Source organism: Podarcis cretensis, assembly GCF_951804945.1.
Source record: "Podarcis cretensis genome assembly, chromosome: 1".
NCBI classification, from domain to species: domain Eukaryota; kingdom Metazoa; phylum Chordata; class Lepidosauria; order Squamata; family Lacertidae; genus Podarcis; species Podarcis cretensis.
Genome location: NC_137170.1, coordinates 113,714,185 through 113,738,419, shown reverse-complemented (window position 1 = coordinate 113,738,419; position 24,235 = coordinate 113,714,185). Strand labels below are relative to the sequence as shown.

At 41.5% G+C, this 24,235-nt stretch overlaps 1 protein-coding gene and 1 long non-coding RNA gene across 3 annotated transcripts; one reads left to right on the top strand and one right to left on the bottom strand.

Moving 5' to 3' along the window:
• Positions 1-229: 229 nt before the first annotated feature.
• PPIG (peptidylprolyl isomerase G) lies at positions 230-23,529 on the bottom strand. 2 transcript variants are annotated; one of them, XM_079978101.1, is made up of 13 exons: positions 23,201-23,529; positions 15,080-15,158; positions 14,862-14,936; positions 13,719-13,826; positions 12,586-12,630; positions 11,278-11,365; positions 8,437-8,466; positions 8,183-8,322; positions 5,957-6,161; positions 4,247-4,414; positions 2,983-3,067; positions 1,960-2,096; positions 230-1,514 (listed from the first exon to the last, which is right to left on the bottom strand). In XM_079978101.1, the coding sequence occupies exons 2-13, from the start codon at positions 15,138-15,140 to the stop codon at positions 389-391; spliced, it is 2,268 nt and encodes a 755-aa protein (XP_079834227.1). In that variant the 5' UTR covers positions 15,141-15,158; positions 23,201-23,529; the 3' UTR covers positions 230-388. The 2 variants fall into 2 exon arrangements, with proteins under 2 accessions (XP_079834227.1, XP_079834228.1); XM_079978102.1 differs by lacking the exon at positions 23,201-23,529 and adding an exon at positions 18,987-19,142.
• On the top strand, positions 8,473-22,430 carry LOC307220874. Its single transcript, XR_013841137.1, has 2 exons — positions 8,473-9,449; positions 21,616-22,430. It is a non-coding gene; the product is annotated as an uncharacterized lncRNA (long non-coding RNA).
• Positions 23,530-24,235: the final 706 nt, after the last annotated feature.

Here is a 24,235-nt window from a genome sequence, read left to right as displayed (position 1 = left end):
ATATTATTATTTATTAACATGAACGTAACAGCAATTCTCTGAGACATGAGTAGGCAGATTTCTACTGCTTAAAATAAATTTAATTTATTTTCAGCCCAACCAGTTTCTTTGTAGTGAGTCATCTAAATTAAAATGTAAATGCAGTACAATGTTTCCTTCTGATAACACAGAAGCAGGATACATAAACTCTGAAATATTAAAACACAGCACGCCATATTACACATAAAACTTGTTTTTCCATTTCAAGTTTATTAAAACTTTAGCAGTACAAATGATCCAGGCTGTGGATTATCAAAAGACCAAACAGAAGTCCACATTAAAAAAAAAAAATGTTCCCCAACATGTCTCTAGAACCTGGAGGCAGAATGGAAACATCAAGTTCATCAAATTATCCATGTCTGTCTTCATCAGTCCCAGCACTCGATTCATGATCAGATTTTTTATCTTTACCACGGGCACGATCTCGCTCCTGATTCTTAGATTTTTGGTTGACCTCTTTTTCTTTTGAGGACCGGGACCTGTCTTTTTCCTTTTCCTTACTCCTGTGTGAAGATGATCTTTTCGATTCCCTGTCCTTGCTGCTTCGTCTTTTCTTTGAATCAGGACTTCTATCCTGATCTCTACTGGATTTTTTGCTCTTATTGGTCTCTGAGCTACTACTGTCACGGCTTTTAGAACGCCTTCTTTTTTCAGCATCATCTTTTTTGTGAGAACTTCTATGCTCTTGATTCCTATGCCGATCCTTACTTCGACTTTTCTCCCTCTCTGAGCTCTGTGACTCCTTCCTCCTTTTGTTTTCTTTGCCTTTAGATCTTTCTGGTGTGCCTTTTCTGTCTCTACTTCTTGATCTTCCCCTTCTTTTTACTTCTCTATCTTTGTGTTTTGAATAATCTTTACTTCTGCTGCGGTCTCGTTCTTTACTTCGGGACCTGGCTCTTTTCCCTCTGTCTCCACTTTTGCTTCGCTCTCTGGTCTTACTATTTGAGCTGTGTTTGCTTTTAGATGGTTCACGTTCTCTGCTCTTTGACTTTGTATGCTTTTCCGTATCTTTACTTTTAGTATGATTCTGACCATTAGTTTTAGACCCTCCCCTTTTATTTTTCTCTTTACTTCTGCTCCTTTCTCTTCCTCGAAAATCATTGGATTTCTCTTTGTCTTTCTCTTTCTCATAGTCCCTCTCTTTGCTTCCTGATCTCACTTTCTTTTCTTCATGTTTGCTGAGTTTTGAGTCCCTCTCCTTACTTTTTGACACCTCTTTGCTTTTGCTCTGACTTTTGGATCGAGCCCTTTTTTTGGCTTTGCTTTTGTTATGCTTGTCTTTGTCCTCCTTCTCAGAATTCCTCCTTGTCTCTCTGTCTTTACTACTAGATTTGTGGTCTTTTGATTTCTTTTCTTTTCCTTCTCTCCTATTTGGGCTCTCAGAAATTTGCCTGTGGTCAGATGCTTTCCTTTCTTTTCCTCTTCCTGGGCTTTTCTGATTTGCAGCATCCTTCTTGTTCTCATTAACTTCACCCCTGGGGAAAACATACCATATATATATATTTCTGCATTTTGTTATGAAAAGGTGAGAACTAGAAAAGTCAAAGGAGGAAATGCCAAATCAGTGACTGAAGCTGAATCTGCAGATCCAAAAAAATCACAATTATTCTTTATAGTTGTTGCAAATATCTCTGCTGGCTAAAAACTGAAGGAGATTCAAGGCAAAAAAGTAACTTATTGTAATTTGTGCATGTTCAAGTCATGCACGTCTGCTGACATGCGTACCGTTTTCAGCAACAAAAGGGGGTGGGGCAGAATGGGCGGGCTTATGCATGTCCCACTCACATGCCTTGGAACACAACCCCTGAATAAATAGGGAGCTGCTTGTACTTAGTATATGCTCTATTGTATACACACTGAAATTGGAAAAGATGTATGTAAGAGTCAAAAAGTAATGCAAATTCTATGACTACTTCTTACTTATCTCCCTTTATCCATCTTTCTCCACTTGATATTCTCATTCTTTGAGCTCTTTGCATTTCTTGTCTCCAGTGTGGTGGAGTCTCACTGCGCCTAAAACGATCTCGTGACCTGGATCTTGAAGGTGTTCGGTAGCGCTTTGAAAACAGAAAAAGTTAAGATAAAAAATGTGTACCAGTATGCTAAAAACACATTACTTTACCAAAAGGAAAAGAAAAGTTTAAGTTTAAAAGCAAAACAGTCACTCTGAGAATTGCGTAATTTTGGCTACATCAGGCTCCTATCATTCAATCCCAACAATAAGAGTTATGAGATTTTAAATGTTAAGACAGGCCAGGAGCAAATTTAGGCCTGTGCTTACTAGAATAACCTACGCCAGTGTTTCCCAACCTTGTGCCTCCAGCTATTTTTGAACTACAACTCCCATCATCCCTGACTAGCAAGACCAGTGGCAAGGGATGATGGGAATTGTAGTCTAAAAACAGCTGGAGGCACAAGGTTGGGAAACACTGGCCTACGCTATACCAGTGGAACAGATCTCCTGTTACCCACATAGGTGCAAATAACCTCAGAAAATGAATACTGCATAGAGAGGAGCAAAGGAATGCAAGAGTAATTCTTTCAGATAAAAGAAAGCAGAGAAACCCTTAAGTAATATATTTAAGTCAAAACTGACAAAAGACACTGTGCTCTATGTGTCTAAGAACTGCTCGTCTTAAAATGCTGTTGAGCTGGTGGGCAGCTTACTGGAATTCAAAACAAAAGCTTGCAAAAACTCGCTCTTTCATTAAATAACGAGTAGCAGCATTCAGGGTTGGTGGAATCTAGTGTTTGTGGGAGACGTAGTGATAGATACCCTACACAGCTCTGCCATTCATCCCCAAAATCCTTCTCTCCAAAACCTCTTCAGTGTATCCATAAAAAAGGAACAATTACTCTTAAATGCTGTTATGGAACAAGATCGCTGTATTACAGGGTAAAAGCTGTCAAAATGCACAGAATAAATCACAAGAAAGGACATACCCGTGGTCCTCTTCCTTTAATTTTTCGTCCAGATCTAGTCACTAACAGCCTTCTCTGATATGTTGATTGACAGTTTGATGGGTTACTAGAAAGGTGGAAAAAGACTTCACTGTAGTTCTGGGATGGTTCTAAAGATGATTCTAGTGCATGCTCTAGTTATCTCCTGTTTGGACTACTGCAATGCGCTCTATGTGGGGTTACCTTTGAAGGTGATTCGGAAACTGCAATTATTCCAGAATGTGGCAGCTAGACTGGTGACTGGGAGTGGCTGCTGAGACCCCATAACACCGGTCCTGAAAGATCTTCATTGGCTCCCAGTACGTTTCCGAGCCCAATTCAAAGTGTTGGTGCTGACCTTTAAAGCCCTAAACGGCCTCAGTCCTGTATACCTGAAGGAGCGTCTCCACCCCCATCATCCAGCCCGGACACTGAGGTCCAGCGCCGAGGGCCTTCTGGCAGTTCCCTCACTGTGAGAAGTGAGGTTACAGGGAACCAGGCAGAGGGCCTTCTTGGTAGTGGCGCCTGCCCTGTGGAACGCCCTCCCAGCAGATGTCAAGGCAATAAACAACTATTTTACTTTTAAAAGACAACTGAAGGAGTCCCTGTTTAGGGAAGTTTTTAATGTCTGATGCTGTATTGTTTTTAATATTCGGTTGGAAGCCGCCCAGAGTGGCTAGGGAAACCCAGCTAGTGGGCGAGGTATAAATAATAAATTATTATTATTATTATTATTATTATTATTATTATTATTATTAATTTCTTCTATTATTATGTATTTCTGAAGCTCTATCAAACTGTACATTTCCACAAACAGTCTGCTAAATACTCACTTCATGGGAAAAGATTCAAAGGCACAACTGTGAGGATTAAGAAGACAGTGGGTAAAAGCCAACTGTGATCATCTACCAATTGAAGAGACACAATGTAACAGATTACTCTTCCTGCACTACCCAAATTTGCTTTAGAGGGTTGGGGGTGGGGAGAGGAACAGGAAGTCTGCTTGCATGATATAGGACAACCTTACCAAAAATTGATTTCAAAACACCTCCATCCTAAGGAAATCTCACTGAAATCATTGGCGGTAGGCCTGGGAAGATTACTGTCTTTTTTTCTTGCAAAATCATTTAATAGATCCCATTGCAGTTAAGCATGTGTAAAAGTGCCAGCGCGTAGTAAATAACCGAAGTCAACATCAAGGTAATTCACATGGACCACAGCTTCGAGTTACTCCTAAGTCTGCAGTTATGATCAAGCACAACTTTACCTCTCCCTTTCCTTTTCTCTGCTCTTGGTCTCTTTTTCCTTTTCATCCACTTTAGGAGGACTTTTTCTCATAAGGAATCTGTTTTCTGGTACAGGAGGAATCTCTTCAGGACGGACTGTGGAAAGTGGCTGTGATTCAGGATTTTCTGTTTCACTTTCACTGGCTGAGCTTCATTGATAAGAGAACAAAAGTTATCTGCATCTGTTTTAAATGTTACAAATGTTTCTTTTGAAATTCGCATATGCCAAAACAGGAACTTCAAATGCACTATTTTTAAGAAACTATTGTTGAAGATGAAACAAATGTATTTAATATTATAATATGTGTTCTGCCAATATAAAATAAAGTTGAGACTTCAAAGGCAAAAATCTTTTTGCACCAGGTTTATAATGAAAACATATCCCTTCTTTAAGCTAAATCCCTTCCCCAAATACCTGTAGTAAAACAAAGAAAAGGAAATGTCACTGTCATGAGGCTGACTCTGTGGCAGCACCTCACCCATCTAGCCATGCCTGCATGGTTGAACCTAAGCTAGTAACTACAGCAGGGGTAGGGAACCTCTGGCCTGCAGGCCAAGCCTGGCCCCCCAGGAGGTTGGCCCATAAAGCTAGCTTCCCCAAACTATGTCCACCTATCCATCAGCTGACATGAATAGATTCTGTCAGGTGATGGGTGGGATTCAATCCTGCAGGGATCTGCTTTGCAAACGTGTTCTCTGTGCTCCCAGAGCATACCCCTGCAGCCAGCAAGACTCTCTCTTCACCAGTTCCTCCCTACAAGCCCTTTTGTAAACAGTCCTGCCCTGCTTTAAATCACCAAATATCGGAGGTATAGATAGCAGTGTGGGGTTGTTTGCAAAAGGGCTTTCAAACAGCCTCGTGCTGCTCTTTGAATCAGGGCTTCATAGCACAACACCATCTATATTGAAAGAAGCAGGCTAAAGGCTTGTTTTACTGTATTTTTAATATTTTATTGGAAGCCACCCAGAGTGGCTGGGAAAACCCAGCCAGATGGGCGGGGTATAAATAATAAATTATTATTATTAAAAACATGGTGCAGAGATAAGAATCTGGCATGCCAGATAGAAAAAATACCCCACCACCAAAGGGAAAAAAAACTGCTTACAGAGGGAAAAGATTATTGTTGCCTGGAAATACTTAATTCTGTAGCAATGATAAAGCTAAGGGAACATGATATTAGTGCCTGGATTAGAGAGCACATGAAACTGTAGGCAAGATAGGCTCTGAGCTTTCTAAAGGATGTGCTGGATAAAAGTATAAGTATTTTTGACAGGACTATATAAACGATAAAAAGTTAAGTCCTTCACAAAAGTAAACAAACAAAATAAAACAGCCTAGTTGCCTGTTGTTTGTGATCCAATGTTGTGTCAACAAACATTGTATGGGGTGAGCTAATGTTGGGCAGATTTGTTCCACTGCAAAAAAAATTCAAAAACCCATTAAACTAAATATTTCAGATTTCATTCTAAACTCCACCTGTACAGATATGCAATAATTTTTATTTTGATGGAGAGCATGTTGGAGATTAACAAAGAACTATATTATTTTTGTAAGACATGAAAATGACATGGAAGAATGCACTACTGATTCTTCTGAGCCATTTTCATCTAACTGTAGCACAGGAAGGTAGGTGTTGTTGTTTTTTCAAGTCTCAAAAGTAAATCTCTCCCCGCAGCCTGTCTGCATGTACCTCTTCTTGCTCTTCTTTTTCTTCTTCTTCTCTTTCTTATGTTTCTTGGAATTTTTTTTATGCTTCTTTTTCTTCTTCTTTGTTTTTTCCCCAGAAGCACTTTCAGAATCAGATGATGAATCAGAAGAAGATTTTGAATCACTTGAACTTTCAGAATCACTGGATGAGGATGATGACTTTCGTCTTTTCTTCTCTTCTTTCTTGGCTTTAAATTAAAGCAATAGACAAGCAGTTACCAAACAAAACCTTCAAAAGCTTAGGAGAACAGGTATGTTTTCACTGTGGGTTAGAATTCCATTAATGTTGTGGCCACCCGCACATCCAGCAGGAGAGAATGCCGCAGCTGGGGTACCATTATAAAGAAGGGACTATCCCATGTTGTTACAGAATGAGCTACACTCGCAGGTGGCACAGTGAGAAGACTCTCCCCAACTTTATTCAGGCAAAGTTTTTTGGTCTTTGTTCTTGGTCTTCCCTGGGGTCACCAAGCAAGAGGCCCACTAAAGCATGGAAGCTGGGTTAGGAGCAGGAACTCATTCAGCTCACAATGAAACAATTATCACAGCAGAAAAAGAGGGAGGTATCTGAATGCTTGGAGGAACTCCTCTAATTATGCTGGGTAAACAAATGAGGGCTAAGCATACTCATGGTTGGAAAAGCAGGGGAAAAGAGAATAGAATTGGCTGGATATATTGAAAGAAGCAGGCTGAAGGCTTCAAAATGTCGTCTATCAGCCTGAAAGCGTCCGAAGTGCCTTGCTAAGAGTGGGAAAGGAGCACAGTAGGGGAAGGAGGAAGATAGAGGAATTGGAGCAAGAGACGACTGAGGAAGAACACATATATAAGGAAGGCACAAATAACCATCCCGTTGTTTGGATAGGTGATTTCAAGGCTCATATTTCCTGATACACATCAATCTCTGCAGGCGGGGATGGAAGAGAGCTGGCCATAGAAAACCAAAATTCTAATCTGTAATGAGGCTGGGCAAGAGAACAAGTGGTGAAAAGCCAATGATGGAGAAGTGAGAGCCAAGTGAGAGACATGGAGGAAGGAAGAAGACAACAAGGAAGATCTCCTAAGAAAACCCTCTAACTCTCAAGAGGAAATCAGAGCTATAATCCCCTGGGAAGGCATTTTTTCCTTCATGGGGAGACAAATTTTGTTGCAGGTCCCATTTGCTCCCTCCAACAGCAAAATAGGTGCCTATCAGTTTTGAAGCAAACCAGAGCTGCACACAGATATTAGTAGCTTCTACATACAGAAGGGGCACTGTAGGTGTTCAGAAATATATAGTTGGCAAATTGAAATAAAAAGCAAAGAAAAAAGATCCCAACATGTTCAGTGATCTCCAGGAGCCGCAGAATTCCAAATGCTTGGAAAAGGCGTGTGTGTGTGTGTGTGTGTGTGTGTGTGTGTTTCACCTCCTTTAGCTTTTAACAACCTAAGCATTGTGAAAGAGGGCATAACTTGTTATATGCAGCTCTGATGAACAACATGCATCTTTGGGCACGGAGGCCGACTGCAACGTTTTGCTTCAAGCTTCACTTGTTACCATATTTTTCGCCCTATAGGGCACACCGGCCCATAGGGCGCACCTAGGTTTTTTTTTGGGGGGGGGGAATAAAGAAAAAAAATTATTCCCCCCCCCCAGGTGCGGGGCTGGGGCGGGGGAAGCCCAAGCTTCCTCTGACCCCAGCCCCCAGAACAGGCTGCTATCCGCAAGCCTGGGGAGCCCGGCAGGAACTCCCGCCGGGCTCCCCAGGCTTGCGGATATCTGCCCGAAGCCCAGGCGCGCTGCTCAGCGCGCCCCAGGCTGCGGGATACAGGCTGCTGTCTGCAAGCCTAGGGAGCCGGGCAGGAACTCCTGCGGGTTCCCAAGGCTTGCGGATAGCTTCCTGAAGCCTGGAGAGTGAAAGGGGTTGGTGTGCACCGACCCCTCTCGCTCTCCAGGCTTCAGCAAAAGCCTGCATTCGCCCCATAGGACGCACACACATTTCCCCTTCATTTTTGGAGGGGAAAAAGTGCGTCCTATAGGGCGAAAAATACGGTATTTATTTAATACACTCTTTGTTACTACTACTTCAATGACAACAATTTACAGAACCGAAATTCCCAGTTACCAATCTTCTGAGTTAGATCTGACACACCTCTTACAAAACTAGAAAAGAGACAACCTTTAAAAACATTTTAATAAAAGAGACAACCTTTAAAAACATTTCACTCTTACCTTTGGATTTTTGGATTAGTTCGCCACAACTTAGTATTCGTACTTCAGCATAAGGTTTACTAGATGCATCTGTTTTCTGGTTTTCTATTTCTCTTACAACATCTTGACCCGAGATTACTTGTCCAAACACAACATGAAGCCTAAATGATTAAAGCTTAATTTTAAAAGCTGACTAATATCTATGTCACACTGAAATTTTTAAGTAGCTATCCAATTAACTTTTCCAAATGCAAGTAAGATACAAGGGCACTTACCCATCAAGATGAGGGGTAGGTTTGGTTGTTCTTTTGATTACATCAAGGGAAAGAATGACAAAATATAGTATTAGTATTACGGATATAAACTTGTTGTATTAAGCCATAAATGAGAAGATATAAACAGATTCAGGAGGCATTAAACTGTAGTTCAAATATCAATGCATTACGAAGTTGCAAACGTTAATAGTATCTTAAATTTGAAGAATTGTTACAAATGTATGCGGGTTACAGTATTTAATCCCCCTCACTTCATGTTTCGGCCAATTCTCACTACAGTGGTACCTTGGTTTACAAACAGCCTAGTATATGACCATTTTGGATTACGACCAATTACAGCCTGGAAATGAGTAAACCGGGTTGCGGGTTTTTTTTGTTTTTTTGGTATACAACGGGCCCTGGCTACAGGAGGCCTTCGTATGTGCCACCTGCGCTGCCCGGATCGGGCCTCCTGCCTCCCTAAGCGGCGCCATGCTGCAGGGCTAGGTCTCGCCACCGCCACCTGGATTGGGCCTCCGCCTTTTTTCCTTCCGCATCTTCCCTTTCGCCGTTCAATCTGAGTCCCCCCTGATCGTAATTTAAGCCTTTTCCCCTCCTGTTTTCCCTTTCGCCATTCATCTGAGCCCCCCCCCCGATCGTAATTTAAGCCTTTCCCCTCCTGCTTCTGCCCTTACGCCTCTCATCTGAGTCCCCCCCCATCGTAATTAAGCCCTTTTTCTTCCCGCGTCTGTCCTTTCGCTGTTTATCTGAGTTCTCCCATCATAATTAAGTCTTTTCTCCTCCCCCTTCTGCCCTTACACTGCTAATCTGAGTCGTCCCCCCAACGTAATTAAAGCCTTCCGTTTCTGATTGCAGTGATCTGAGGTGATATTTGGTGCTTTTGTTTTTGCTAATTTTTGTGTTTTTGTTTGTTTGGCTTTTTCATTTATGTGTCTGTGGATTGTTTTTCGTTTATGATTGAGTGAGTGAGTGCGGAAAGCCCCCCATCCAAACAATGACTATCATCAGTGCAGGTAAGAAAAAAATAATAATTTTCATTTTTATCAACTACAATAATGTTTTATTTATTTCTTAGTACAGTACCTTGATTATTGCTTTCATTTTATGGATCAAAAGTCTCGATAGATAGTAAAATTCATGCGAAATTTTTTTTTTAGGGGTTGCTTTTCATCGTCTGGAATGGATCAATCCATTTTCCATTACTTTCTATGGGAAAGCACGCCTTGGTTTAAGTCCGCTTTGGTTTAAGACCAGGCTTCCGGAATGGATTAAGGTTGTAAACCAAGGTACCACTGTAGTATGATACCAGAGATGGGAACACTGAGGTTTTATTACAAACGAAGAGTATATAAATGTTGTGAAATAAAAAACAAAACTAAACAAAAATATGTCCAGATGTTCCTGCATAAAAAACAAATGCCCCCACATAAAAAATTATATGTCAGGAAAATAGCTAACTAGAACCCTTTTGTCTATCATCTAGTTTTCTTTTTGAAGGGAATATTTTGCAAGGAGAAACATCCAGTGATGTGAGCCCTCACTTGTAGTCAGAAGTGAAAGTTTACACACAAGTTCATCACCTTGCTGAAAATTTAGCCTCCTCCCACCAAAAAAAAACAAACCCCCGAGAGGACATGCTGCCAACCTTCAGAAGTATGATCCTCCTGGTGCGTTGTTGAAATTATACCCCTAATACATAAATTTTATTTATGATCAAGCAAATGAATGTTTTGAGTATACATTTATTTCAGAAAAGGTAACTTAGTTTATAAGAACAATACTAATAAGTCAACGTTTTATAACTATTCCTCTAAAAGCAAGTAACTGACCAACTAAGGTGGCACAGAAAAAGGGTGACAAGGCAAAAAGGAAAAACAAGGAACTGCAGGCAGGCAGAGGAGGGCAGAGAAAGATAACATTTCTGAAGGTACAGTACCCAATGTGTCACCCTACCTACAACTCCATTTAACTGAATCTGGTAAACCCAAGGTTGACTCTGATTGAAGTTTATCGAAGAAAAAAATATTTAATATTTTCATTGCAAAGACTTGTCTCTTTCTGCTGCCTGAGCAATTCTGTGCAGAAACTATTTCACTCCTGAAATGAGGAGAGTGTAGGGCTCAAGTCTTCACCCTTCCTTCCTCCACACTATGGGCATACACTGATGAGTAAACCAGGGATATGCTACCTACTATCCACACACAGAGGCAGAGAATAGAACATACAAATCACAAGCATGCTTCTTATTTAACCACATACAGCACCTTGGTGTTAAGAGTAGCATCTGAACTGGCCCTTTATTACTCTTCAGTAAGGCTTGGTGTAACTAAAACAGCTTGCTCTGGCAGATTTAAAAATCTCATACTAAACAAACACTACCACTTACAGCCTACTTATATTCTGCAATGGCCACTGGCTACATACAGAAGTCTTGACTATAAACTCATGTTCAGCTTTTCATCAAGAAAACACACAGCAGAGTGCATTCCGACTGCCAATAATCTACCATCCAGGCAATGATTAGGCCCATACCTCTTAGCTTCTATATTGGTAAAGTACCAGGTGTTCCCATATGTTAGGAGATAGTGATAACTACTCCCAAATTAATCCTGATTCTAAACACGGCAGGGCTAAATAGTCAAAGTTATCCCATATAGTCTTCTATATGCTATCTCCAATAAACATTTAAGAGCAAGTTAACTTTGATATCTTTTAAAAGTAGTCATGCTTTCTAAATGGAAAAGGAGTTAGCTGTTTCACCTGTTCCAAGCTCTAAAATGTAAACTGTAAGGACTACCATCCCAATGCTGAAGAAACACAGTGGAGCTGCATGATACTTACATAAAAAACTGTGAACCATTTGTATCTTTCCCTCTGTTGGCCATTGAAAGGAGAAATTCTTTGTTGTGCTTTACAGCAAAGCTTTCATCTAGAGAAAGCGTTCCAATTACTTCAAAATTCCAAGTATGACCTTGCATTGGCATTTCTTTAGAATTTCAAATTAGGATTGTCAAACTGCACAAATGTATCATTATAGTGCCAAACAGCATTCAAATAGATAAAAATAAAGACAGAGGTATACTATATAATTCTCAGTCTAATTCACAAAAATGTAAATACTATTTACATATAGACTCTTATGTCAAGTCAAGACCATTATATAAGATATAAATATATACGTGAACCTGTCTCTTGATATTCAGTACAGCTGCTTAGTAAGACCAGTGCATTTTAAATTCATTCCAATTAGCACAAGCAAACCAGTGTGTTTTTGTGCAAAGGAGCTCACTGCATGTCATTTATAAAAGTGTAAAAAGTGACAGAAATAATGTGGGGAAAGAAAGCTTGTAATAAACAGACAAAAACAAACTTAAAAACACCTATGTACAAGGTGGGCAATTTTGAAATTTAAAACTAAACGTAACAGAAATTCTATTTATTTGTGCAAATGCAGTCTTGTGCAATAGACTTGCTTATAACAGCTCTGAACCATAATAGCTTGATCGTCATGAAAACTTGAAATAAAAGTATTTTAATTGTCATCACACAATTCAAGTTTTCTAAATCATAAACTGAACTGGTTGGCCAGTAAGCATCAACAAACAGCTACCTTGCAAAGGCAAAGTGTAAGATCCCATTCACTAGCCTGCTTGGGCCAACTGCTACTTAGCATTAATCTCTCAGCCAGACTGTCCACTCATCTTAAAGATCAGTCTGATGACTGGGATGATGTTCTATTTTCTCTCTTAGGATAATGAAGTGTAAGTAAGATTGAATGGAGGGTTGTTTTGGTTAGTCACCATCAATGAGATGGTGAAGGGTGGGTAAAGGGGAAGAGAAGTTAGATGAATATGAGATACAGAGTTATCAAGCTTCTTAATAAGAGAACTACCACCTCAATAGAAAAAAGAGGAGATCCATTTGGGTAGAAGAGGAGATGTAAGACAGGGAATTGTAATAATAATTATAATTCCTGAAAATTCTACAACAGCACTCTGAATCCCTAGGATAGGGCACTCTATGACCTGTAATAAATAAATTTGCCAGCAGTTTTGGGGCCAAAAAATGCAATTTGCCTAATATACATGTTCTTAAACCAATGACTGTGACTGGGAGTTGCAGGCTAACCTGATAAAAGACTATGCTTACCTTCAAAAAAGCCACCATAAATTGATTCTCCTCCTCTCCCATTTCCTTGTATTAAAAGAAAAATGTTATTACAAATGAGAATGGGACAATGGGATCTTACCATTAGGGATTCTTTACTGATGAGTCATTGGAGCCAGTCAAAGAGGGTTACAGCATATCCTACTAGCTGAGACAGGAAACCTCTATTGCATAGATGCATGCTATCTCCTCCCATTTCAAGAGCGTCTCGAGTTTCCTTTAAATTTAATAACAACACCAACTACCTGACCTACAAGAACCATCAGGTTCCAGGGTGGGTTATAACCATGTAAAATTCAAAATTAAGAACAGTTGAAACAGATTCATTGCAGGTATAGGGTAGGTCTGTGATTGGCTCCAGAGCCCATCAGAAAAATAACAATTGTGTATCATATAAATTCAAAGTTAAAGCTATCACAGAAAAAAATCTTACTAAAGGGAACCTAAATTTTAATGGAGCTACGCAAATCTTAAGATAGACTTTCATGAAGCAGAATGAGGCTATTCTACATTTTCTTTATATTTCTGTTAGTAAATCTAGTTGTTTTTAAGAAAATGAATGGGCATTATTATTTTAGTCACGTTCATTATAAAAGCACTTGGCTTCAAGAAATTACGAAAATGCATTCTTGAAACACATTTCCATTTAATAATGCTGTCAGATGCCTCATGTGCATCTCACTGAGAACCACAGCTTATCTTAAAAACATCATTTATTCGTGAATGTGGCCCTCTTGTGGCTTCTTCCTCCCCACACCCAACCTCTGTATGACATCCACATAAATCAAACAAGTCATGCTAAGTATTGCTGTGTCATCTGAATATAGACTGTGGTTTGTCTGAAAGACACAAACCACAGCCTGGAGAAAACATTGGGGGGGGGGGGCATGTAAGAGGCCATGTGCCAGCAAGGAGAGATGGGAAACATTTACCATTAAATCATGGTAAGTGACAAGCTAAGTGACATGCAAACCAGAGCATTCTATCCTGACAGAGAAGCTGCAATATCAAGTGCTTTATTCAGGAGGAAGAGAGCATGACCATTCAAATAATAACTTCATACACATTTGTATACTCGGCAAATACTATTTGATATCATTTAGCCAATGTCATACCTTCACTGAAGTCACCTCCTTGGATCATAAAATCTTTTACAACTCTGTGAAACAAACAACTCTTGTAATGTAATGGCTTCTGAGTTGATTTTCCTGTACCTTTTTCACCTGTAAGGAGGGGGGGGGAGAAAGTTAACCCATTAGCTTTTAATGGAGAACCCCTCAGGTACAACGGAAGTACAACTGGAAATCAGCTCTTGATCTATCTGACTTGGACATTCTACTTGTTGAAGCCTATAAATGAAAAAAAAGTTGCAATATAGTACCAACAGAAAGGAACCCCCTTATTTACTACATTTAACTCAAATCATAAGGACGCTGAAAAGAAATACTATGGGTTGCATCCAAAGTAGCACTATGTCATAGTCCTGTCAGCATAAGGATGTCTGCTTTTGCAACGGGAATTCCACCTGCTCCTCACAAGCTTTAATGACTGTGCAATGAGGGGAATTGTGGTAGGTACTTTTTTGCATCCTTGCATTAACCACACCTGACAAAATCCCCTCTTCTATGCAATTGCTGAAGCTATAGGAGCCCTATCCATTTCTGTATCTGGTGGTACCGGTGGTACCTTGAGTATGATCCACTTGTGTGTCGAATGCAGCAGTTCAAACCCCCAAAGGCAGAAAACAGTCTTCAATTCCGACTTCACCATCCTCATCAATGTACTATGTCAAGCTGTGTTACTTTACACTCAAGTTCATGGATGGCAAGTGAAGAGTGACACATATAACCCCTGCCCTTCTTTAGGCTTGGAAGAAGGCAGCAATTCTCCCTATCCTGGCACTAAGCTTGAGAAGCACTTAGAAAGCACTGGGAAGTTTCACTCGTTTTTCAGTGCCTCCAAAGCTCAGTGCATGATTAAGGAAGAGCCAAGTCGGTAGCGCTCATAAATTTGGGCTAGCTATGAAAGCCAGCCAAAATTTGTAGAACTATGATGGATTAATTAATTCTGCATATATGAATTTATACCAAAATATAGAAAATTGTGTATCTTCATTTTCAGTACACAAGGAGACGAATATCAAAGTCATTCATTTCATATTTTATTACCAGGATTTTCTTGGTATACCATTTGGAGGAACCAGGAACAATTCAATTTGGGCTACATAACAAATTATTCAAGTGAGGAAATATACAAACCTGTACAAAGGCAGCGAAAGTTCTCACATGTCTTTGGGCAAACGTCTGAAAACAGCTCAAAGACAACTCTGCCAGCTAAAAGAAAAAGAATGAATGAATGAATGAATGAATGAATGAATAAGTCATCAATAAAGTAATATCATTGTGCTTAAGACGCACTTGTTTCAACTGGACATAGCTGTGTGTTATCAGGTTTAGGCCAGAAGCATCACTCTTACCAGGTGTGTTGTTGATGGCGATGTCAAAAAAGCAACGAGGTCTCTGGCTTTTCACTCCCATGGCTTCAAATTTTGAAGACTGTTAACAAGGAAGCGAGTTCTATTAAATTTGAAGACTTTTAAAATGAAAACTTCAAATATGAAACTCTAACAAACAATAAAAAATAGGGAAGAAAGTAGTCCCCCCCCTTTTCCATGTAGAGATAAAGTTATGCAAACAATGACAGTGATGAACACAAGTATATGAACTTTGGAATGGTAGGCTACTGAGTATGGCAGACATGACAACATAGGGCAAGCTGAAACCAAGTGGCTCTCAACTCCAAAGTTCATACCATGTTGGGGATAAATTACAAGTAGAAGGATGAAGGAAAAGAGTAGGGGATGGGGCAGCAAATAAACACTTGGTGCCTCCTTGTCTCCTCCAAGTCATTCTTAGCTACTTATTCCAGAAATATATCCCTCTCCACCCTGCCAGCACCAATGCGATCAGAAACACTGCATGGCAGATATTCTAATAGATGGAGACAGGATGAGAGAGTAGCCATCAGTTTCTAGCAATTTGATTTTCCGTTAAAATTTTCCAATAACCTGAACTGACTGGGATCTGAGTTACTTTGTTTGTATGTTTATTTAGTAAACAGAAAATATTAGTAAACCATCTTAAGTTTTACATGCTATATAAATATCCCAATGTTTTCCAGTTTATTGGAAATATTTTGTTGGGGGGTTCAATAAAGCATGATACAAGTGCTTTATTATATGTATCAACATCTGAAAAATTGCAGTATTGAAAATGCCCAATTTGGCTGTCCTTTATCATACTAATTACTGTTATGAAACAATGCACTTTCATAAATAGGGGATAGTTTTTAAAAGAATATAACATTCTTTTACAACCCGAGTCTACACCCAATATTAACAGCTGCACCTTCAAAGCACTGGAGCAACTATGAAGTTTTAACTATAGTTATTAAACTAGTGATAGATGCTAATAAAGGCATTGGCCAGGCCAGCCTCATAGCCCGTTATCTCCCCTAATTTGGTCTTCATAGAGCATTCATAGCTCTCAAGAGTTGATACAATTACAGTGGTACTTCGGGTTACATACACTTCAGGTTACATTCGCTTCAGGTTACAGACTCAGCTAACCCAGAAATAGTATCTTGGGTTAAGAAGTTTGCTTCAGGATGTGAACATAAATTGCGCGGCAGCGGCGCAGCAGCAGGAGGCTCCATTAGCTAAAGTGGTGCTTCAGGTTAAGAACAGTTTCAGGTTAAGAACGGACCTCCAGAACGAATTAAGTACGTAACCAGAGGTACCACTGTATGCAAAGCAAAGGGAAGGCACTAGGATCTATGATTCAGAATCCGGCCACAAAGACTGAGACCCTACCAAGCTTCCTAGCTTGCCTATACTATTTGGAAGGGTCCATCCCTACAGAGGTGGGTCCAGAGTAGGCTTCATACTGCAGACTCACAGTAATGTTCAGGAAGTTATTTACTACTTAAGCATAATGCAAAAGGGAAACTGATAATGGAACATAAAACAATATAACATATCATGATGATGTCAGCCATCTTATTAAAAAGTATTAAGCATGAAGACCTTACTTAAATTAAGGTCTATAAAACTATGGGCTGGTTCAGATGTCAATGGTTCTAGTCCTACAAATTATACGTTTTTCTGGAACAGGAACAAGCAACAGGATTCTCCCTCATTTAACTGGTGTTAGAGAGCACATCCTGGTTTGCAAACCCAGTTTCTCAGGACACTTAAATATGAAAAGACCAAAGATTACCTGCCCAAAATAGGTGTCATGCCCCTCCTTTAACTGTTTTTATGTCAAAATATGGCATGACATGCTCTATTTAGCATGGTATTATTTGCCAAAATATCTGAGGGCAGCAGAACACAGAAGCTAAGGAATTTCCAGCATGGACAGGTAACTTGATACTGGCTGAACATTGATGCTTATATGTCCTTTGGAAAATGCAAAACAGGAAAATTTAGGTTTTTAAAAGCAGATTACAGGAATTTGAAATACAAACTAGCTACAGACCACGAACACAAATTTACCCTTCTTACATTTTTTCATTAGTCCGTTCATCAATTCACACTTCCTGAGATTTTTACTCTTTAAAGTTATAATGCAAGGAAACCAGAAATTAGGGAGAAAATTTGGCCTTGACACCTTGTTAGAAGCATCTAAGAGTATACCAGCCACTTTCCACTACTAAAATGCACAACAGAGATGGTCCAGAGGGTGGCAACACAAGCATGGGCCTTTTCTGCAGTGGCGCCCCATTTCTGGAATGCTCTCCCCAGGAACATTCAGCTGACACCTTCATTATACACCTATAGGCACCAGGCGAAAACATTCCTCTTTAACCAGGCCTTTGGCTGATTGATCTCCAATGCCCTTTTAAATGTGTTGTCGAAGGGGGGATTCTTGGTTTGTTTCTGTTCTTATTTTTATTATGTATTTTGTTTCTTATATTGTAATTTTATGTTGTGAACTGCCGAGAACTACGCTTATGGGCAGTATACAAATTTAATACACAGGACAAATAATACAAGGGTTGCCAGAATAAGGAATGTGGCAGTCTCTTAAGAATTACAGTGGTACCTCGGGTTACAGACGCTTCAGGTTACAGACTCTGCTAACCCAGAAATAGTACTTCGGGTTAAGAACTTTGCTTCAGGATAAGAACAGAAATCCGGCAGCGGTGGGAGGCCCCATTAGCTAAAATGGTTCTTCAGTTTAAGAACAATTTCAGGTTAAGAACAGACCTCCAGAACGAATTAAGTTCTAAATCCGAGGTACCACTGTATATTACTGCCAGAGTGCAGTGGTTCATGCCATCTACATGCCTTGTTCCTCTTTCTCTCACCTCCTAGACCTGATCACATGGCAGTTGCACAATGCCAATTTTGCAGGCTCTCCACTTTATCTCAGAATTACAAACCACTTTTTTTGCTTTGGTGTGTATACAACTAGCATTAGAAAAATCACCACTTGCACTGTCTTACTAAGCCCTAGTAGCATAGTACCTTCCAAGTTCCTCCAAGACATAGGGAAAACTGTGACCATTCTTTAACAATATTTTCTAGACCATTACAGTTAACTACATGATCTCTTGCAGATAATAAACAGCAAACCCTTAAGATACAAGCATTCTCTGAAAACACTACTCAAGTGTTGTTGCTTTTTAAAGGATTCATGTTCAAATTTAGATTTCTCTAAAACCCTTGAAACCAGGAGCCCTCTCCATGAAATACACAAATATTGTATTTTGCAACTGACATTTTCAGACAATTTACTTCATATACACAACTGAATCCAACTGCCATATTGAAATTTCTATTTTGTAAACTGTGGTACTGAGCAGACAAGGGACAGTATAAGGTAATGAGGGGAGTACAGAGAAGTGTGTAGAACACTCATCTTTCTTCCTTTCTGATTACCAAAGGATTGATTAGAGTCAAATGATTAGATATTACATTTTCAAAATTTATCCTTTAGCCAGGAGAGCTAGAAAGTTTGCTCCTTTGAAACTGAAAGCCATGGACTGATTTTCATACAGTGAGTTATTGTTTTATGAGACTATTATATGGAAGATGTATGACTTTGCTATTAGGGATTGTTGTCTCAATGTTTCATGGTAGATAAGGAAACAGATACAAACTAATGCCCCTTGGTAGTTGATTGTTCACTGTGGGAAACCAAACGCACCAATCTCATAATAGCTGTAATTTATTATTCAGGTTTGCATATTCATGTTTGCATAAATGGATCCAACATGCTGAGAAGTCAAGTTCTGCGAGGGATTCCAGATGTTTTCAATGTTCTTCACAATAAAGAAAAGCGGTCATGACTATGAGTTCCCCATACAGAAATACTAACCTATGCATTGCTAGCAACTTTGCAAAGAGTGACAGATGGAAGGAACTTAGACGAAAGAATGTTATTGCAGAAATAAGAACCATTTGAAAGCACAAGGCAGATGTTCCTTCAACAAACTGTTTTGTCTTTCGAACTAACACTCCATCTCTGAGAGGCCTGTAGGATGATCAGCAGCAAGGAGTTGCAGCATGTGGCACTCCTACCTTTTCCCTAGAGGTGAAATGCAAAACCGTATCAAGGCAGAGCTGTGTAGGTAGAACAATCCAAGCCCCTCTGTGCTGAGTTTTGGTGGTGGGGAGGTTTGGACTGGGCAGAGGTGCCCCTCCATCAGCCTCCTGCTGGCCACCAGAGGCATAGAGCTCCCCCTTTGTCCACCAAGTGTGCTGTGCCACTGACAGCAGGTGGAAAGCCCTGAAACAGCAACTAGAGGAAAGTCCCACACTGAGACCAATCACTGCACCAGCTCTAATCTGGCCCAAAAATCTGCTTGTCCAACCCACCTTGTTCCCTGGTCATTGTAGTTGTCGGGCTGTATATTTAGTACAGAGCTTTCCAAAGTGTGTGTCACAACATGTTAGCGTGTTGGCTGCAATGTGTCACGTGAACGAACCCTGTGCTCCTCCAGGGGCTGGAAAGGGGTTTGTTTAACCTCTGGTTTGCTAGTAAAATTGAATTACTGTCCCAAAATGACCCATGTCTAAAAAGTGTGTCACCAACATGGAAAGCTCTGATTTAGCAGAAGCCTCACCACTCCATAAATCCTGTTGGGCTGGGGAGAGGAGTTTGGATTATAAGTCGCACCATCTCACAGCATGGACTTCAGTTGTGCCACACCTGCCAATAAGCTCATAGAAAAGAGTATGGGGAAAGGAAAGGATTAATTCAAAATCTACATCACAGAAGGGTCTGATCTGTTTAGCAGACTACTGTGTTTACAGAAGTGTGGCCTGCACTCTAACTATGTGGAAGTTTTCTTTTCCAAGGGTTAACTTTTAAGTTCCCTGCACATCAGAACTGTATGTGTCAGCATCAAGATTTACTGTAGCCACCAATATTAAACAGAGGAAAATACATATCCTTGCTTTGAGTTCAGGCAGCAAACCTATGCACATATACATTGGAGTAAATCCTACTGAACTCAGTAGGACTTCCTTCCAAGTAAATATGCATAGGACTGGGTTGTTAGGTTGTTAATTGTGTATTCAGTGCAATCAGTGGGATTCTTTCCCTAGCAAACATGGCTTGGATAGGAAAGTTTGTAAACAATTCCCCACAGGTCAGTCACCATTTTATATATGTGTGTGTGTGTGTGTGTGTGTGTGTGTGTATCAATGTAACACAATAAACAAATAGCTCCTCAAACACAAGAGCAGGAAATCACCGATAAGTTACAGTATAATTGTTTAAAAACAAAAATATCATAATAACCAAATCTCTTTTTGTACCTCCGAGTTAGAGGTATAGGATATAAACTCCCAACATGCTGCATTTTTTTCTCGGTTTTCTGCATTTTTAAAGACACAAATTTTGTGTTATGGCCAAGTTCCATAAGTTCTTTTATCATTAGGTTAACTGGAGATTTTTAAGTCTTCTACTGTTGAGGCTAGCCATTATTTTTCAATATTTAAGAAGTACTCTGTTGGATCAGACTGAGAGCCCATCTAGATTTTAACAGTGGTCAGCTAGATGCCTCTGGAAAGCCAAGAAATATGGCATAAAAAGGGAGAAGAGTGTCTTCAGCACATAATACTCAAAGCTGTACAAGCAGACATGTGGTTTTCCTAGAAAATTTTGAATTGGACAATGTTCCTAGAAATTTCCTGAAAAGTTTTCCATTGCCATAAATTGAGAGAAACTTAATTTAACATGGTTAGTTGACAATTAAACAAAATTGTAAAAGTGTGTCATGATAACTTTACATGTGATATAAATATCTGAAAGGTTTTTCTAATAGCTAAAAACAGTTGAACTGAAATATTTACTTGGGGGGAGATAAATAACATGCATTTAGTGAGGCTTAAATTTTCTATTCAAACAAAAGCATAGCTTCACTTGAAAATTATTTCAATTAAAATACTTCCAAATATTTTAAGGCATGACACTAGACATAATCACAGTCACTTAGTTCCTTAAAAACAAAGTCCAAATACACCTTTCCTCATTGGAATATGCTCTGTCCCTTGATTGTTTTAATGGCTCTTTTTTATCTGTTCCAGTGCTATTGCATCCTTTTTGAGACAGGGCAATCAGAACTTCATATGGTATGCCAGTTATGGCTGGAATATGCACTATCGCAGGGGATGGCAAGGTTTACCTTCCCTGGGCCGGCTCACTCCAGCGGAGATCCCTTCGTGGGCCGGATTGCCCGGGCGCCCACGTTTCCCGGCGTCTGTGCAGACGTCATTTTTGGCACTGTGGAAGCGAGCCCCCTGCCACACTGGTTTAGTGCAGCATGCCAGGACTCGCCAAGTGGGCAGCTTGGTTCGGGGGCGGCTCATGGGCAGGTTAAATGACCCCTGTGGGCCTTAGGTTTCCAACCCCTGCACTATGGCAACAGAATTTTATTTTTTAGTCCCTTTCCTAATAATGTCCAACAGCCTACCTTTTTTCACTGCTTCCTCTGTTACAGTGAGCCATCCACCACTACTGCAAGATCTCTTATAGCAGTCAGTCACAACCAATTAAGATCCCATCCATCAACTTTTATCTCAAGTAAGTCCTTTTCTTTCTTTCTTTTGCCTTGGTGTGCATGATTTTACACTTACAGTGGTACCTCGGGTTAAGTACTTAATTCGTTCCGGTGGTCCGTACTTAACCTGAAACTGTTCTTAACCTGAAGCACCACTTTAGCTAATGGGGCCTCCTGCTGCTGCCGTGCCGTCAGAGCACGATTTCTGTTCTCAACCTGAAGCAAAGTTCTTAACCTGAAGCACTATTTCTGGGTTAGCAGAGTATGTAACCTGAAGCATATGTAACCTGAGGTACCACTGTACATTGAAACTCATTTAATAATAATAATAAATTTTTATTTATATCCCACCCTCCCCAGCCAAAGCCGGGCTCAGGGCGGCTTTGCCATTTTGCTGCCCCTTCACCACATATGCAGTCTACTGTGGCTTTCACCATCCTAAATAATTTGGGAGCACCTGCAAACTTGGCTGTGATCATTTTGAATGACTTGAGATGCATCAGTCCCAACACAGCTGTGGGGGGGCACTTCTTCCTTCCATTGATAAAGGAACTTGGTGAGAAAGCAAGCCTTACAGATGTTTCTGGAAAGGCCCATTCCCCTTACATTTCAGAATGCAGTTTCAGAAAGCAAAGCACATCGATCTGCTCCTTTCTTTTACCATTGCATACATGTCACGCTGCCCATAATTTCTTTCCAAACAGAGACGAGCAAAGTTATCCAGTTCTCGAATAAAAGACCCCTACATTGTCAAATAGCCTGTGGTGTTTTCTTTGTTTTTAAACTTTGTGCTTTCTACTGGAGCCTGTCTACTATCAACCTGCATACAGCATTGGGGGGCGGGGGCGGGGAGGAACCAGTACAGGTACAACAATATCACGTAGCTTTTTATCACACTTCGGAGTGTGCAAAATGTTTCCTTTGGGCCATGAGTTTACTCGCCTATCCCTCCCCGCTCCTGTGCACGTTTATCCCGCGACTTCTTGCCCCTAGTTAAGGTATTATTTTTAAAGCCAACTGCCAGGCCACCTTCCTTTCCGCCCCCCCTTTAATTACAGGGACGTGAGCGCCCGCTTTCATTCATAACTATTTGCAACGGTTCTCGAAACCGCCTCCCGCGCGGCCTCCCAAGTTTGCCCACCCGAACCCGGTCGGCGTCTCCCGGAGATTGAATCGCGGGAAGACCCTCCACATTCAAGGCCTCGCGCTTCTCCCTCAAGTCATTCCCCGCCGAGAAACTACCCCTCGTCTTCCCGCCGCCTTCCCCAACGGCCCACCAGGGGACTTGTTGAGGGGGCGACACTCGGGCCGGCCGAGCCTTCTGCGGAGTCGGCCGTGAGGGAGCCCGCCCGCCCGCCCCTCGCGAGGCAGATTCAAATGGAGAGAGAGGAGGACCGAGCCCTCTCGCCTCCCGCGCCATTGCTCCCCTTTCCCCCCTCACCACGAGGCCCTGAAATATTCGCCGGCGACGCCGCCGCCGCGGCCCCTCGGGCGGAGGAGAGCCCGGCTCAAGCCACTCACTCACCCGCCCGCCCGCCGCCGCCGCCGCCGCGCTTGCCCGCTCGGCCCGGAGTCTCCTTTCGCCGCCGCCGCGCTCTTCACCACCTCGCCGCCGCCATGTTAGGATCTGGTGCAGCACGGACTGCGTCAGTGGAGGAGGGGAGGGAAGCGGGGAAGCCTTGGAGCGGCGAGGGCGGGACGGGGCGCGAGCGAGCGAGCGAGGATGTCTGCCGAGGAGAGCGGGCTGGGGGGAGCCCTCGGGCGCCAGGGCCCTCTCTCGACCTCTCCAGAAAGGGGGGGGACGGGGACACGAAGATGGGAGGAAGATCAGATCGGTCCGACTCGCCGCCCCTTTTGGCGCGCACGCCCAAATCCCCTCCAGCCTCCAGGCCGGAGCTCCAGCGCCTGCCCCTCTTCTCTGGGGATATAGAGAAGGAAGGGAAGAGGCAACCAAACGAAGAGTGGTGTGTGTGTGTGTCTCCAGCCGCCGCACCTCAACCCAAACGATGCCCTCAGTTTTTAGGTTTGCTTGCACTCTCGGCCGTAGGCTTTCCTCAAAACGCCCTGGGATTCAAGTTTCCAGTCCTCTTGACGCCTCTAGCGCTGGCGCGCCGCGTCATTGTACTTCGGCCGCACCGCTTTGCGATCCAAGGAGCGCTCAGGGGTGGTAGACAAACGCAGGCCGCACACATTGGTAGGGGCACGTTGTATTTGACATATATACATATTGGTATTTTTTATTATTTATTATATGTCCTTTTTTTAAAATAAAAAAGTAAACTTGCAGGAAGGTCAGGCCGACCCACGTCGGGTGAGGGGAGCATCATCTTCCCAACACCGCAAACGGAGGGGAAATGGTTCTAAATGTTGTCGAGGGGTTCAGGCTGCAAGGCTACACTTTCTAGGAGGGAGTCTGCAATTTTGCTGCGTTTAACCTTCCTTAGGGTTTCCTACTCATAGCTGTCAACTTTCAGATTTGAAAATAAGGGATCAGCAGCCTCACCTGTTCCGGGGATAGTCTACGGGATATCTAACAATCCGGGATAGCAGCGGGAAACGG